General features: G+C 38.5%; 1 protein-coding gene across 3 annotated transcripts in view; it reads right to left on the bottom strand.

Moving 5' to 3' along the window:
* aatka (apoptosis-associated tyrosine kinase a) overlaps nt 1-18,053 on the bottom strand; it is a 68,515-nt gene that overhangs the window by 8,981 nt on the left and 41,481 nt on the right. For 2 of the 3 annotated variants that reach the window (XM_067423439.1, XM_067423448.1), the window contains exons 3-6: nt 9,608-9,749; nt 1,202-1,281; nt 834-952; nt 540-627 (exon numbers count right to left, since the gene is read on the bottom strand). In XM_067423439.1, coding sequence (XP_067279540.1) covers nt 540-627; nt 834-952; nt 1,202-1,281; nt 9,608-9,749 — 429 coding nt within the window. Of the gene's footprint in view, nt 1-539; nt 628-833; nt 953-1,201; nt 1,282-1,488; nt 2,067-9,607; nt 9,750-18,053 lie in introns of those variants that run through there. The other variant, XM_067423459.1, reaches the window with a different exon arrangement.

Here is an 18,053-nt window from a genome sequence, read left to right as displayed (position 1 = left end):
AGTACCGTGAACTCTTTATTTACTATTACCTATAGTACAACTACATAGATAAATGACATTTTAGGAAAGTTAAAAAATATTACAGCTGCAGCAAGGGAAATGAGGGTTTAATACACAGCATGACCATATCAAGATTCACATTAAGATTTGAAAAATGTTATATGTTCTCTCTGTGTTCCTTGTTTAAAAAAAGAAAAAGTTATCCAAACACACAGATTCTCCATAGACATATGAGAAAAGAACAAAAGTCTGCTAATATGGCTAGAGTTGATAAGCTTGGATTGGTCAGTAACATTTTTAAGGTGTGGCTTACCAAAGGGTCAAATGCACTGCGCATGCATGCAGTTGCTTTTTTGCAGCTTCTTGCTCTCAAAACAATACTTGCAAAATAAAGGGGATGCTACTTCAATACATCATATTATATTTGATATAATATGCCACTTCATCTCGAAAGGCTGCTGACTGACAGTATAGATTCTAAAGGGTAGGCTGACCAACTCAAGTCCAGTGAGGGAAGTGGCTGGTTTTCGGTGGCTTACCAGGGGACAGTGCTCCATAACCAGCAGGTAGGGCGTGACTTCTGAACACTGGGACAGACACTGCAGAAGGGCTGGATGCTGGAGCACCCTTTAAGGGTTCAAAATACATTCAAACATCAAAATATTGCTCACATGAGAAACTGTTTAGTTAATAATGTAGATTCAGTTTGTGCCAACAAGAGATGTAGACACAAATGTCATAAATATAGCATATATTTTAGCATATAACGTTAGATACAATCAGAAGAGGAGGTAAGTAAAATAAGTAGGAGAGATAAGAGGAAAGGTGTTTACCGGTAAGGTTGGACCTCTTCCAGGAACTGCATCTGCTCCTGTACACTGGCACTGGCCTTCAGCTCCTTAACCACCACCTGTGTGGAGCTGAGTCCAGCATTCACCTCCCCCAGCAAAACCTGAAAGCAGGCCCAAACCACACATTAACACTGAGGAAATGACTCACACCTGCCACCTGTGAAACTGGCAGCACAGATTTACAAAGAGTGAACACTTGTGTGCCATTTATCTCAAACTGTTCGTTTAACGGAAGCTCATGAGTTCACGACCAGACTACACTGTACTGTGTTTAATATCAACTCCATTAGATTTTCGGCTGATTTCTAAGGTACACCCTATAGTATGGCTTGGGTTATAAAAGGTCTTACCTTGCCAAACCAGCCATGTCCCATTTCTTTTATGTAGAGGAGGCTGTGGCGTCCGAGATCTGTAGACTTCAGGTGCTGAACTGAGGGAAAGAGAGAGAGAAAATGTACATTCAGAGATAGGCAGAGACATTGAAAAATGGACGCAATGAGCAGTTTGAATGTTCCCAAACAATGGCACAACCACAAGAACAATGTGTATCTGCTCAGACTACTGTACCTACAAACATCTAGATGCAAAATCTGTGAAAATTGACACAAAAAACGTCAGACACTCTGGTTCCAAATACCTTGAACCATCACAATTCAGCAGATTAGATACAGCGCCGAAGAGCAGCTCTCTTTGTCTGGCAGGAAACCGTAGGATGAAGCTCCGACGATGCTGTGGAATGGAGTTGCCGGTGATCTCCGGTTCTCCATGTCTCAGTCCAAGCTCCAGGGGTTTAACCCTCCAAGCCCTCGGGCAGCTGAGAAAGCAGCGCTGACTTTCTTCCTTCCCAGAGACGGAGCTCGTCTCCTCGCGCTGAGATATGGCGTTCCACAACATTCCCATAATGCACCCGGTTGGAACTCGCAGCTGGAGCCAACTCAACTTGAAGCTGTGGTAAAACTAGCGGATCTAGCTGAGATCAGTGTTTAAAGTGCCAAGTGTCCCTCAGCCCCACCAGGAGCTAGACGTGTGTCTGCCGCGCAGCTCCGCACATGCCAAATGCATCTGCTCACGCAAGCAATGCCATAAGCACATAATAACCCTCGTTCCTCTGCCCCCTTCCTTCTGTCCATCTCAGCAAGACTATGGGGGCAATTGTAAACAAATAAAGCACTGTGAGCAGTAGAAAGACCTCTGTCATTAACACGAGCCCCCCACACACCTCCTCTTGTGCTACGAGCAGGTCTCACAGTGTGCGTCTCACAGACCCATCCCTGTATTAATCCACTAAACTGTTCTCCTCCTCTGCAGCGTTCCAGAAGCTTCTCATTCCAGCCCCTCACACTCCCCACCACACTTACATTGTGGCTTTTGTCCGCAGAGCAGCAGCGCCTGGTACCCCAGTACCAGCCCAGACACAAGGCCCATTCTCTGCTGCTCTGAGCTAGGATTGTCACTGCGACGACCCCCCCACCCCCACCCCCCATTCCTAACACACAACTATCTCTCTTTTCTTCAGCAGACTTGAACTGGCCTTTTATATGATTTCTGTGGAATCTGTGAGTTGTGCATTCCCGTCCCACTCCTGGCATTCCCACTGCAGCCCTGGGCCATGTTAAAAGTGCATTAAAACCCAGTGCAGTTGCATGAGAAGACCCAGCCTGGCCTATGACATGGGCTAGAAGGGAAATTCTACTTAATATGTCGACAAAGGATTTCAGAACGAGTAAAATTACAAACTGAATGAAGGGATTTCAAAGGTGCTAAGATGAATTGTTTTCCGTGAAGGGAAGAAAAAATATGCATTTATTTTGACGATTTATGTATAATGGTGTTGATTCTGGTATAGCACCATCATGATAGATCAAAAGAGCTGAATGACAGTAGGCTTTATATCAAATCAAAGTTAGAAATGTTAGCCATTACAGATACACTGTTTAGGATAATTTTTGTGCAAATGGAATGTTTTTTCCCCCCACTCAAGGACATGTACGGAGTTGTCCTGTAGCCACTCTTTTGTTATCTTGGCTGTGTGCTTAGGGTCTTTGGCCTATCGGAAGAGGAACCTTCACCCCAGTCTGAGGTCCTGAGCAGTCTGGAGCAGGTTTTCATAAAGGATGTCTCTGTACATTGCTGCATTAATCTTTCCCTTGATCCTGACTGGTATCTGCCGCTGAAAAACATCCCCACAGCATGATGCTGCCACCACCATGCTTCATTGTAGGGACGTTATTTGGCCAGGTGATGAGCAGTGCCTGGTTTCCTCTAAACATGACGCTTGCCATTCAGGCCAAAGAGTTCAATCTTTGTTTCATCAGACCAGAGAATTTTATTTCTAGTGGTCTGGGAGTCCTTTAGGTGCCTTTTGGCAAACTCCAGGCAGCCTTTTACTGAGGAGTGACTTATGTATGGCCACTCTACCATACAGGCAAAGATGGATGTTCTTCGGGAAGGTTCTCCTTTCTCCACAGAGAAACGCTGGATCTCTGTCAGAGTGAGGCCCTTCTCTAGCGATTGCTCAGTTTGGCCGGGCGGTCAGCTGTAGGACGTGTCCTGGTGGTCCCAAACTTCTTTAATCTATGGTTGATGGAGGCCACTGTGCTCATTGGGACCTTCATTGCTGCAGAACATTTTTCTGTACCCTTCCCCAGATCTGCGCCTCGGTACAATCCTGCAGAGAAATTCCTTGGAATTCATGGCTTGGTTTGTGCACTGTTAACTGTGAGACCTTAGATATATAATAGGGATATAGACATGTGTGTGTGAACCTTCCAGTCAAATGTATTTACCAGGTAAATTTACCACACTCAAGGTAATTTACAACATCAAGGATGATCAGTGGAAACAGGATGCACCTGAGCTAAATTTAGAGTGTGAGAATGGCAAAGGCTGTAAATACTTATGTACATGTAATTTTTTATTTTTTTTATTTTCAATAAATGTCCAAAGATTTCAAAAAATGTCTCTCATGTTGTCATTATTGGGAATTGTTTGTAGAATGGAGGGATGAAATTATTAATTTAATCAATTTTGGAAGGCTGTAACATTACAAAAGTGTGGAATAAGTGATATGCTGTGAAAACTTTCTGAATGCAATGTATACACTAACCCCCAGCGTGAATTTTTTGAGGTGACTTATTTTAGAACGTTTTATTTCCTTGGCGAATGCAGCCACACAGACAGATATGAATCACGTTTATTTAGTTTTTCCCTTTTTATTCAAAATATTCACAACCTTGTTTACGATATCATAAATTGTATGCTATAATCCGATTGTCAAATATGTGGAAGTGAATGTGTGGTGTCGTTTAAACACCTTTATAATGATCATGTTAGTTGATATAATGCGCCATAAGTTTGCGCCACAATTCAGAGGATCTTTCGGATTTACATCGCATTATTTCATCCACTTTTCCCAAAATACATCAAAGTAAGTGGCCAGTGAACTAGGAGAAAAACAGAGTAAACTTTATTGTTTCATAAAGAATAGGTCTCTGATATGAATAAAACCACTTGTCAAATTATAATTGAATGGATTATTATTCCAGTCATTACTTCGTCAACTTGAAGCCGCCATAAAATCTAAATTAATGAATCATTTTTTTATGTAATACTGCAGTGTTCATTCTGAATGATTTATCTGAGCACATCATTATTAAAAAGAAAAGTGTCTTTATTATATTAAATATTAACGTGCAAATTGCAACGATTCGCAAATGACAACAATCTAATCAATTCACAAAAAAACAAAATGAAGTTTTTGTTTAAGGTTTGAGAAGTGGACCATGTGTTGGAAAGAAAGAGTCACAATTTCTATTTCAAGCCGACTTTAACTATATTGTGATATATACAGATACAATACTAGTTCCCATACTGGCTCAACAATTGGAAGAGCATGTTGGGTTAAATTCCCAGGGAAAATAAGTGATAGAAATGTTTCCCTTAAACCAGGGTTTCTTAACTGTCCCTCGAGGTCCACTGTCCTGCAGAGTTTAGCTCCAACCCTAAATAACAGGGCCAGAGTTGAGAAACCCTCAGTCTTTCTATAAGCTACATTGAATTACACTGTCCACTCCATTAATAAAGGCAGTCTTTATGGACATAACTATGACACCCTTTATCTCAGATTCTCCATGCTTGACCTTTTTTTAGATTGAGGCTTATATCATAGTCAGTGAAAACCTGGAAATGTAGTTTAGAAAAAAAATAAAACAGGCACAAGTGTGGGGGTTTTACTTCATTACATTCAGTCGTGTTCATTTCCGGCTCTTTACATTGAAACAACATGCACAAGGATGAAGAGGAGGAAGAGGGGGAGGACGGAATGGGAGCGGTCCAACCATGACCGAGCCCTTCTCAATATCACGAGGGACTCGGTGCTACCCTCTCGCTCTGCAACACCTGGACCAATCACATGGCCGTAACCACCGGCGACGAACAACTTAGAGGCTATTGGCTGGCTCCTAAAACTCTTTTGTCCAATCTCTGCTTTCATTCCAGCATCCCCGCTGTCTCCCCCACCCTCCCCTCATGCTCTACAGGCAGAGTGTGTGAGTCATAGGGAGAAAACCTGACTCGGATTCACCCACAATAATCAGCCACTGAGCTATTGGGTTTGACTTGATGCAAAATTATATGTAATACACTCAGTAGATGTTTATCATTCCTGAAGAAAATGTGAATGTTGTCATTATAGCAAGGCATTGTGAGTGGTTGCCAGGGTGTCACTATGCAATTACAAAGGTTTTTTGCATTAGTTTGCTGTTTCTAGGAGACAATTTAGGTAGAAAATACCCCATTAAGTCTTGTTTTTCAAATCTGATCTTTGGGAATGGTAGTCATTTTGCAAATATTGAAATCAGATCCGTTTGTTCAACAGTGTATCTATGCCTGGTGTATCTACATCGGTAGCAGAGTATCGCATTGGTTTGTAAAAAGAGGATGGACTTGTTAACTTATTGTCATAGTAAATGTCACATGGCATAGAGTTAGTAAATATGACTATTTGGCCACAGACAATATTTGGCACTTTCAGTTATGTTGAATACACATTTTGTCACAAATTATCTACTGTAACTGTTCAGGTTGAGACTGCAAAAAATTGAGGTTTAAATAAGATTTGCTTTTGGATCATGGATTACAAATAAGTAGAGTATGTCCCCCAAAAAATGTGTGGTCACACTTAGATTAGGGTCCAATTCTCACTATTAACTATTAGCCACGACTTTTGCCTCGATAAACTCATAATTACTGTTTATTAATAGTTAGTAAGGTAGTTGTTAAGGTACGGGGCAGGATTTAGGGATGTAGAATATGAATGCAGAATAAGGCATTAATATGTGCTTTATAAATACAAATAAACAGCCAATATCCTAGTAATAGGCATGCAAAAAGCAACTAGTTAATAGTGAGAATTAAACCCTAAACTAAAGTGTTAACAACATTTTTTCCCCCTAAATGTCTCTCTTATGTTCGCCAAGGCTGCATTTATTTGATCAATGTGACCATTGTGAAATATTACAAATTATTATAACTGTATAACAAAAATAATTTGAATATCTTTTAAAATGTAATTTATTCCTGTGATGCAAAGCTGATTTTTCAGCATCCTTAGTGTCACATTATCCTTCAGAAATCATTATAATGTGATGATTTGATGCTCAAGAAGCATTTCTCATAATCAATGTTGACAACAGTTATATCTATCTTAATATATTTGAGTGATAGATGTTTTAATTCTTTGAAGTTCAAAAGAAAGTCATTTATTTAATATTGAAATCTTTTGTAACATTATAAATGTCACTTTTTGATTAATTTAACACATCTTTGCTGAATGAAAGTATATAAAGAATTTCTTTAACCCAAAATATGAGCGAGCACCACCAACAAATCCATTTATCTCTTCTAAAGAGATGAAAATCTACAGCCATTTGGGTTTAGGACACATCTGTTTCATATTGTTGGTAAAAACATCTTCATTTCCATCTGTACTTTCTGGTGCTCCATGCATTAATAGCTTCCTTTCCCTTCTGTAGTCCAGTTCACATGCATCCATCATGCCAGAAGTCCTCTGGGTCGGTCTCACGGTGCATTATGCAACTGACAGATGTGTGTTCTGCTTCCAGAGACGATTCACTCTCCACCCCTCTCTGCACTGTGAGAACATAAACAAGGCCACTGCTCTTTTTCCGGAACCATCCGTTCACAATGGGCACAGAGAGAGGTCCTGTTCTTTTCTCTTCCTGTCACAAGGCCATTAGGAATGTGAGGGACAAATATCAGTGCAGTGTGCCACTTCACTTCCAGTATTGTTTATAAAAAAGACATTCAACCAGCAGTCTGCCTGCAATGTGTAAATACACTGAGATGACAATGACACACACAGAGCCCTATCATACACCCGGCGTAGAGTGTTTTTTTGCTAGTTTCAGCTCGACGCAGTTATCATTTTCATGTCCAGCACTACGCTGTTATTAGCAAATGCATTTGCGCCCATCTGTGCACCCATGGGCGTGCTGGTCTCTGAAAACAAGCTGTGTTCAGGTGCATTGTTGGAGCATTGCTATTTGGAGGCAAGTGAAAATGATTGCACCACTGACCAAAAAAGAAAAGGTCTAAAGTCTATAGTGCAGTATTTTTTGTGTTATTCAAAGGGTGCGTTAGTAATATGCACCTATAGACGGGGTGCAAAGCGCGTATATACTCTGCTTATAACCAGTGTTGCCACAGTTACTTTGAAAAAGTAAACTGATTACTGATTACTCCTTTAAAAAGTAACTTAGTTACTTAAAAGATTACTTTATTTTAAAAGTAACTAAGTAAGATTACATGTTACTTTATTAGAATTCATCAGTTGCCGACAACACCCCTGCTGCCTCAACACAGAAATGACAACCGTTTTTGCCAACACTCACTTTACTGGAAGTGCATTTTTAACAGTAACGTCAACAATGTATCTTCTGACATTTTAAGTTGAAATTAAAAAAATATTTCCTGAAAAAAATACTGTCCCCAAACAGCAAAAAGAAAGCAAAAATATACGTTTTATTTTTTACTAAGGAAAATGACTAAAATAGTAACTCAAAGTGACTTGGATAAATTACTTTAATCTGATTACTGGCTTGGAAATAGTAACGCGTTAGATTACTCGTTACTGGGAAAAATAGTCGGATTACTGGCATCACTGCTTACAACACACACAAAGACAGGCACAGCAGCACACAAACATGCCAATTATATATATATATATATATATATATATATATATATATATATATATATATATATATATATATATATATACACACATATATATATACACATACACATACAAACACATACATACACACACAGTATAGGCCAAAAGTTTACTATTTGTAATGTTTTTGAAAGAAGTTTTTTCTGCTCATCAAGCCATCATTTAGTTGATCAACAATACAGAAAAAAAATAATATTGTGATATATTATTACAATTTAAAATAGTTGGTTTTCAATTTATTATACTTTAAATGATCATTTATTTCTGTGATGGTAAAACTGTATTTTCAGGATCATTCCTCCAGCCTTCAGTGATCATGATCCTTCAGAAATCATTCTCATATGATGATTCATTTTCAAAGTTGGAAACAGTTCTGCTATTATATTTTTTCTAATATTTTAAATATTTTTCATAACCTGTAATACTTTTTTATAATACTTTGATGAATAAAAAGTAAAAAAAAAGAAGCAAATGTTTTAAAAATAGAAATCTTTTGTAACAACAATATACACTACTGGTCAGTCATATGGGGTCAGTCTTTTTTTTTTTTTTTTTTAATAAATCAATAATTTTATTCAGCAAGGATGTGTTAAATTGATTAAAATTGATAATAAAGGAGATTTATATTATTTGAAAATCTGTTTTTATTTTGAATAAATGCAGTTCTTTTGCACCTTTTATTCATCAAATATATTAGGCAGCAGAACTGTTTCCAACACTCATAATAAATCATAATATCAATAATAAATCAGAATATGAGAATGATTTCTGAAGGATCATGTGACACTGAAGACTGGAGGAATGATGCTGAAAATACAGCTTTGCTTCACAGAAATAAATGATAATTTAAAGTATAATAAATTGAAAACCAATTATTTTAAATTGTAATAATATATCAATATTATATTTTTTCTGTATTTTTGATCAAATAGTAATGTGTCCAAGTAATGTGTCCTAGAAAGAAGTTTGAAATCCCTGAGCATTAATATAGTGTTAGTAAACATCCCGACGTCGCTTGCGCTGCTGAGAGCAACATTAGTTGTACATGTACCGCATGCTTTCCTCTTAAAAACAAACTAAACAATCAGGTGATCAATGATCAGGTGACCAGATGCTTTCTCAACTGCAGTTTTCTCACCACTGTCATTGTTTAGTTTTTTTTTTAGAGGAAAGCATGCGGTACATGTACAACTAATGTTGCTCTCAGCAGCGCAAGAGACGTCGGGATGTTTACTAACACTATATTAATGCTCAGCGATTTCAAACTTCTTTCTACCCCTTGAGTGAAGAATGAAAATGGACTTTTCTGTGAGTATATCGCAGCCTTTAGGCATTAAGTAATCTAAATTATGTTTTCCATTAAAAATGTCAACTTGGGCCTTCTCGTAGTTGCCGACATGTTGAATCACATGATCAGCACTCATTCCATGAAAAAAATACATTCTTCAAAACATCTCCTTTTGTGTTGGGTAAATAATGAACAAAACGACACGATTCTTACATGACTTGTTGGGCTGTTTGGACACAGGTAGTGAAACCTCCGTGAGAGGCAGGATATAAACCTCGGGGTCGTTCTGAGAGCTGGGGGAGGCTAAAGAGGAAAGGTTAGCCTGGCCCTCCTCCCCCTCCGTATTTTCAAACTCCTACAGGGAACAGAAGCACAGAGAATCAATGAGACAATTGAGACACAAGCAGTACATTTAGAGTGTCAGCACAATTACTTTACACATACTGGGAAATTAATGTGGAATTTTAATGCTTTCTTTTCTCACCGTATGAATGCAAATTCAAGTCTCTAGTGTTGTTTCTTGTGTTATGAACGATGGATGCCACATTTTGAAAATTGAGCAATCATTTGCTTGGATACTTGGAGTATTCAGCTCCCACAGCTCCACATATTGGCTCATTCTCATACAGTCTGACTATTGTTGAGCATCTGTGTTGGGGAATTGAATTGCAGTATTGAATCTTTGCCATAACCAAGGTGAATTACATTTTTGTATTTGATCTCAATTTAGATATGGGTAGTAAACAGGATGCAGAAAAGCTTCTGGGAATGTCCTTTTACTGTGTTTCATCATAAAATGTAGTAGTATTTTACAGTAAAATTCAATTTTAGACCATGTGCAATTTTTCACTGTATATAACCTGTTAACTAATTAACAGGTTTATTTAATGATAACTCTGGGTGTTTGCCATGTTAATGGCTATGGCAATGTTGATATATTTGGTCCTGGTGGAAACTGTGACGCTGCTGCTGCTGTTATTGCTGTTTCTGTTGGTTATTGCTGATGCTAATGCAGAGCAAGTATGGGACTTGCTGCTGCCGATACTTGGGCTGAGGAAATTTTCCCGCCGATTAATCGATCGTGACAACACCGCTAATGCCGGTGTCCCCGGCGGGGGCTATTAAATTGCTAAACCATGAAAGTAAAATGCACTCAGAGCCACAGGCATTCATAATGGTGCAGAGTAGAGCGAACATTTTCAATGAATTCCTATGGAAGTTGAGCTCTTTTTTAATTATGCTATTCAATTTTAATTAGGTTGTTTAATTAATTTTGCTTTTAAACTAGCGCCAATTCGGGGAATGCTTGCAAAAAAACAACAATTTAGAAATGTTATGAGAATCTCCTGTATGTTTCGGAGCTGAAAACTTCCTTGTTTGTTAAAGAGAAGCTTTTGTAGACACAAGGCCCAGAAACGAGGCTCTTAAATCAATGATGTATTAGAAGGGTGAAACTCCGCCTCTACAGATAAATGTGCACGCCTGCTTCTGTAGCCCCGCCCACCGACTGACAAACATGATGAAGATAGCAAGATAATCGTTTGTAAGCAAGACACAGGTCGACACTGGATTTGCAGACACATTGAGATTAAAGCACAATGCTGTGCTTTCAATAGTATTGGATCCGACAGGAATGGTGCAACACACTTATGTGAGTAGTATAGTATTGCATTGTTACAGATCCTTTTGATTATGTTTACGTGTCTAACAGAACATATAGCACGTAGTCACAGGCTGGAGAATCCCTTATATGTTGGTTCATTGCAATTCAGGATCAGAACAGGTCAGATCGGACATGTAATGTTATGGGCCAGGGGGCTCGCAAGGCCCAACGTCCCGGGGCTGTGTGATTTTCAGACGGGCTACAAAAACGTAAGCCCGTCAGCAGGCCGATGAATCTTAAATAGTGAAACAACATTCATTTCTTGATCTGCATTATTCACACTTTTGACTTTTGAAGAGCGTGCTTCTGCTTATGTGTGTGCGGTTTGCGCTTATCCACCGATCAGGCGGGCCAAGTAATAAAAAAAATTAATCAATCGCAGGTGGATGAAAGATAAATCATTGTGCTTGTTTGATAAAGACGTTTTGAGAGCCTTGTCAGAGAATTATTCCGGTAGCCACTTTCAAAACAATCCTTCCCTCATGTGAACTGAACTGACAGCGGAGCTGAAGCTCATTAACCCTTTAACTGATTTCTCAACCACAAGGTAGACCTTACTTTGAGCGTTAAAAAATGCAGTCAAAAGAAGGAAATTAGACAAAATTCTTCAACAGCTCTATTGCTCCACCCCCCTGTCTGATTTTGGCATACAGCGATGGGACTTGAGTTTTTAGGTGACAGTATCAGTTTGCACACTTCAATCGGTCACACAAAAGAATGAAGTTGCTGATCAGTCATCAAATAAAAGGGTCAAACAAGATATCAGTTAAGTAGGGAATCAAACCATAATTATGTAGTTAGTAGGGTGGAGTCCAAACAATAAAAATATGGCAAAATATAAGAAAACGACCAACACCTGTTTGCCATAATTTTCCAACAGTATGCGTGACTGTACGCTTGATATATCTGTATAAATATCCAGAGTCACGCCATCAAAACCAGGACAGAAAATAGCCTATTAGTTATGATGTTTTTGAATGTAAAAAACCTCACAAATGTCATTAGTTGACCTCAGTCAACAGTATTTAAAAAAAGCCAGTTCATAACACATTAAATCCGAAATACTGTGCTTTTACCGTTCGCTTTGGAACCAAATCTTTCACCATTGTCCTATCAGTCAGCTCCTCACTCGAGTCCTGCTGCTGATCTGTGCTGCGACTCTCGTTCGGCTCATGCTGCATTGAGCAGACACATTCAGTTTTCAACTGTAGTGTCTCAAACTGAACTAAATGATTTTTATTACAAAAAAATATTTAAATGGCAGTGGGGGGCGGTGCCACAGTTGACAAGGGACGTAAACAATGTTGTGGCCGAACACTGGAGAAGCGGGGCGTACACGGTGCGTTTGTTGCTGGTGTATGAGCTCGCAGTGGAAATCGTTGATGCTCGTGTGTGAGAGGAATTACAAGACAAGTCGAGTACGAGCACCTCCTGATCATTTTCAAACATGTTTAAAAAATTTGGGCAGTCCGCCTGGTTTTGACCAACGTCCCCTACTGCCAAATCATACACAACCATATGTCGTGGCAATTTTCAATACAAATATCTGACTTAACCACGGACAATTCAAACTCCTAGTTGTTAATATAAACTACAGCATCTCTAGTAAATGCATTGAATACTTCAAATACAATCCAATACTTCCCTGAAGTATGGTGACAGCATCCCATTGAGAAGATACTATCCCTACCTAAATCACGCTTAGCTGTTTCTTTTGTTGTCTTTTGAGCATAACATCTTTACTACTTCTATTCCTCAGCTGCGCAGCATAAAACTGACACAACTCCCAAGATGCTCTTTGAAGGAATGAAGCTTTATTCACAGTCGGAAGATCACTGGTTAGAACAAATTCAACAGAAAAATACATGTACATTTAAATCTTAGAGCTGATTAAAAATAAATGTCACTCGTGCCCTCTTCACTGTGATTGGTTCTGGTGATTGGCATGTAACGCTCTAATCATGACTGTTCTATTTTGAGAAGCCTTTTAAGTCTGCATTGTCTTTGTTCTGAGCATAAAATATTTCTATCTATCTAGCATAGGCTAGAATCTATATCAATATTATTAGGCGTTAGGCTATAGCTGCAACCCTACAGCATGCGAATACACTGCACACACACACACTTTCATTCTTTCTCTCGTTGTTTCTGTTGAAAGGAATGGCTGCTGTTCTCTGCTTTTCAACAAATCATTTGCACACAAATAATTTGTTTCTTTATTTTGCTATCCAAAGCTATAGCAGCAACATTGAAAACTCCAATCTCTATGTTTAGCACGAGAGTCCGAACTCAGTTTCAGTTTCTGAAAGCACACTGCAAATGGCTACAACAAATGCTGACCAAGTATTTTGAAAGATGAGCAGCGAGCTCAATGGCTACTGATACAGCAGCAACCAACCAATCAGTTGTGCCCTGTGGAGAATGATGTGATTGCAAGCAAATTGACTTAAAGGATTAGTTCATCTTAAAATGAAGATGACCCTTATGATTCATTCATCCTCAAGCCATACAAGGTGTATAGGAATTTCTTCTTTGAACATGATCAGAGTTATATTAATAATTATCCTGATGCTTCCAAGCTTTATAATGGCAGTGTAGGCATCCATTGAGTTTGAAGCTCAAAAAATTGCATCCATCCATCTTAAGCATACTCCACGTACCATGTATTTTCGGGGGGGGGAGCATAACTAGACTTATTTATGACGTCAAACTTAAGAGTTTTGAACTGCGAGAAACGTCACACTTTCTGGGCAAGTTGAATATTTAAGATGGTCTGGCGGAAGCTAGATATTTTACTTTATTAAGTTTTAAATATGGATATTTTTCTTACAAAACTCCATCGATTCACTACATAAGGCCTTTATTAACCCCATTATGATATTTATTAATCTCAGATTGTGTTCATCTGAAAGAAGAAAGTCTTATACACCTAGGATGCCTTGAGGGTGAGTACATCATGTGGAAATTTTCATTTTAACGTGAATTAATAATTTAAGGACCTATTAGCCTGCGCCATCCCCATCTAGTTTCATAACAGAACTTTGTATTTTTACTGTAGCTTTTTTCGTTTTTAGAAATTTCAAACATTTCATTACAGTGTGGTATGTATTATAAAATGTGTGTCAGTTCCAATATTAAGTCTTTAGGCAATATAGTACAAGTACATTCAGTAAGATAAAGGCCTTTACCCTCTTTCCATCAGCTTTGCTGTTGACAGATAGGAGAAGGAGCAGTGGTGAGCATCTGCTGTGTGGCTGTAATGAATGTCTATGAATTGTAATTCATGAAATTCTTTTCCTATCAATCCAATTGAAATTCCAATTCAATTTGGCTGTGGCCAATTCAGTTTACATTATTAACTGAAAGGGAGCCAATTCTTCAATTGTGACTTTTGTCCATAACTTTACAGGAATGTTTCTCCGTGCTTGCATATCCTCATAGTCTTAGTATGTCTGATTATAATGGACAACACCGCTTATCTTCTGCCGTAGTACCTCTCCTATTTTAAGAAGTGCAATATTTCTTTTTGTAATGTTACAATTGTTCTCTGACTGAAATAGGATTTGCTGAGGAAGGAAAAACAGCCATTTCTCTACGTTTCAGGCATCGGATGGGAAGATTACCCTTTTCCCTGCATTGGAAAAAAAGAAAAAAAAAATAGAAGCTTTGATTGTATGCATATTGTATTAGACCACTTATTTATTTAATTCTGGTACTCAGACAGAGTGGTTTAATATGTAATTGTGTGTAGTTTCAGTTTGTATTATAAAATGTAATCTTTTGCCACGTTCAATGTAAAGCAAGCTCTCAATAGAAAATCTATACTGAACGCATCTGCTAATGGGTGTTTATCATGGGCGGTGGACGGCTGTGAGGCAAATTGATGCAATATCATTTAAAACCACTTGAGGGTGCAAAGTAATTTGTTTATTCCCACAGTCCATCTAAATATTTCATCCTTCAAGCTGTTATTCATTCATTATATGTGCATTACTAAAGTGCTAACAGGACATATTTGAAGAGGAGGAAGCAGTTTATCTTTATTCACCAGCAGTCGATAAAAACTTTGAAGGGAGATGCTGGCTCCACATGTTTTATGTGCGTGATGGGATGAAGAGAATAAGATGAGGCTGGAAAATACTGGCTTGCTCTTCTCTTCTTCATCCTTTTAAGTTTTCAAGATATTTACAATGTTACAAGAGATTTCTATTTTAAATATTCTTTTAAACTTTTTTGCTATACAGTATTTATTTATTTTGTCTTTTAGTCTATTAACAGTTCAATTAGAGCTACGATATTGTACACTATTTTAACAATCATGCAAATAAAACTTTGTTGCGCCTGACTCTGTTCAATATGAAATACTGAATATACTTGCAGTGGCCAAAAGTGATGTCTGACCTCGGAGAATTGACATATTTACCCTTTATTTAAATATTATTAAAAGTTTGTGAAGATTTTTTAAACATATTGCATAGATGTTCTTGGAGTCAGTTGTTTTTGTGATAACGCAATGCTGTCAAATTGTGTGGATATGATTTTTGGCCATACAGACTATCATACAAAGAAATTATGAACATAAAAACAAGAGAGACCAAACAAAATATTAATAACTGGTTATATTGTAGTTAGTGTATGCTTTTTCCTCTGAGGTTTTTGTCTGTCTGTTTGTCTGTCTGTCTGTCTGTCTGTCTGTCTGTCTGTCTGTCTGTCTGTCTGTCTGTCTGTCTGTCTGTCTGTCTATCTATCTATCTATCTGGTTTACTTGAACTTGTAAATACAAATCCCCCCTCCGGACATGCTACTGTATTTGTCAATTTTACAGCAGTCTAAAATATATATTGTGAAAATTAGACATGATAGTATCATATTGAACATATTTTAAGCTACTACCATCCTTCTATCTGCTGCATCAAATTAAATATGCCATCCACAACTCTAACGTGTTCTAATAAGAAACATGCTGTTCACTTGCATAATAGTGTGGTTGTGGCATCTACCAGCAGGGACTGTCAAAAAGAGGGAACTGTCAAATCTGTACGATGACAAATTTCTATTGACATACATGGACAGTAGACAGTAAGTGTCCACAAGAAAGCAGCATGTTTTTCAGTGCCAGTTTGATATTGGCACAGGATGTCAGAGTCAGATCATCGAGGACTGCGGCCGTACAATCAGTTTCTTGCCAACAGATGCATAATAAGAACCTCAAACATCTTGATGAAAAGTGCGCCAGTGTGAAGCAGCCAACTCATTTCAATTAGACTCCAGCGATAGTTGTAGCTCCGAGGAGTGAGGGCTGTTTTCCATTCAGGACGAGCAGCTGTCTCACTCCATCAGCAGTGTGTGCTTCTCGTTCACAATATACACACAATCCCTAAAGAGGCTTTAGTCACATTTAATACCAACATGGCTGTCTGTTACAGAGATACATGCGAAATCAGACTTGGTCTGGTCACACATGCTACTGCAAATGCCACACACTCATTGGTAATGTCATTGGTCATATAATACATATTATTTATGTCTATTGATTAATGAATCATCATATGTGAAGTTTTACTATCCATCACATTAGGGCTGCACAATATTGGAAAAAAAATTGACATTGCGATAGTTGTGACCAGTTTTTTATCACGAGACGAGTAGTGTTTTTTATGAGTATGTAATGATGAGATAATGAGATAAGAGGTAAACCACAGAAACTCTGCCACTTTCAATAAATAAAACCTGACACCTGAACAATAATCTTTCAAGAAGCTTGACCTTAGATGTTTGTGGTCATTTCTTCCCACAGCTGTGCATTCTTAACAACAAGGGGACTGAGAATATTAGAAGCCATTGAGAGATGAAAAAATAATCGAACAGATAAATATCACAATATGAAGAAAGAAATACATGAATGTTTACCAGATGACTTGAATTGGACTTTGCAAAGAATTATGCATCCTATAATGACTTTAAATACTTTAAAGGGGGGGTGAAATGCTGTTTCATGCATACTGATCTTGTTACACTGTTAAAGACTTGGAATCCCATACTAAACATAGACAAAGTTTCAAAAGTTAAGGTGGACGTTTGATGGGAGTATTTCTTTGTCAAAAATACTACTTCCGGTTAGTCATAAGTTTCGGCAAGTTTTTTGAGATCATGCGTCCCCATTGACGTTAGTGGGGGCGGAATTTCCTTGTATGGGCCTTACGGACAATTCTACCGGAAGCGCGTGAGAGAGAGCGAGGGAGAGAGCGAAAGCAACAGGCTATGCCCATCAAAACGCTGGTTTGTAGGATGCTGGACAGGTGACAATTACACATAGCACATAACAATGTCACCAAAAAAGTGGGTTTTTGGTTGCCAGACCAAGACAGTCCTGCACAGATTCGCCAAAAACCCCGCGTTAAGGCAACAGTGGATATAATTTGCTTTTCCGGATCAGCAACTGAGTTGCGCGAATGTTTATATCTGTTCGCTGCATTTCGGTGCCGACTGTTTCATAAACAAGGCCCAGCTTGACGCCGGCTTTTCCAATCGCCTAATGCTGAAGGATGGAGCAGTCCCAACGATAAAGGTCCTAACGTTAGAACCGCAGGCTGTGAGTAAGAGTGCTTCAAATGTCTGTGTCTTTGCCTATGCTCATCAAGTAGCCCAAACATGATCACGTATAGTTAATTGATCAATGGAGCATGCGATGTGTAGTGCGTGTACATTTGTTTAGCTGGCCACTATATGTGTAACTTTATGTTTGTGTATTGTAAAAGCACTCCAAACAACAATACACAAAGGGGGGAAATATGTTGAACTAAATAAGCGCGCTTCTTCATTCAAATGCGCTACTATTCCGTGTCTATCATCTATGTAAACACTAGCCTGCGGTGCAAAACCAGTCCGCTTACTAACGTTACAATTGTCTACACAAACCACGCATAAACACACAAACACACACGTGCACAACTGCACTTCCCACATGTACACCTTCAAAGACAAAAATACGACGAT

Source organism: Pseudorasbora parva, chromosome 2, assembly GCF_024679245.1.
Source record: "Pseudorasbora parva isolate DD20220531a chromosome 2, ASM2467924v1, whole genome shotgun sequence".
Lineage (NCBI taxonomy): Eukaryota > Metazoa > Chordata > Actinopteri > Cypriniformes > Gobionidae > Pseudorasbora > Pseudorasbora parva.
The sequence above is the reverse complement of the archived record's forward strand: the minus strand, read 5'-3'. Positions and strand labels throughout refer to the sequence as shown.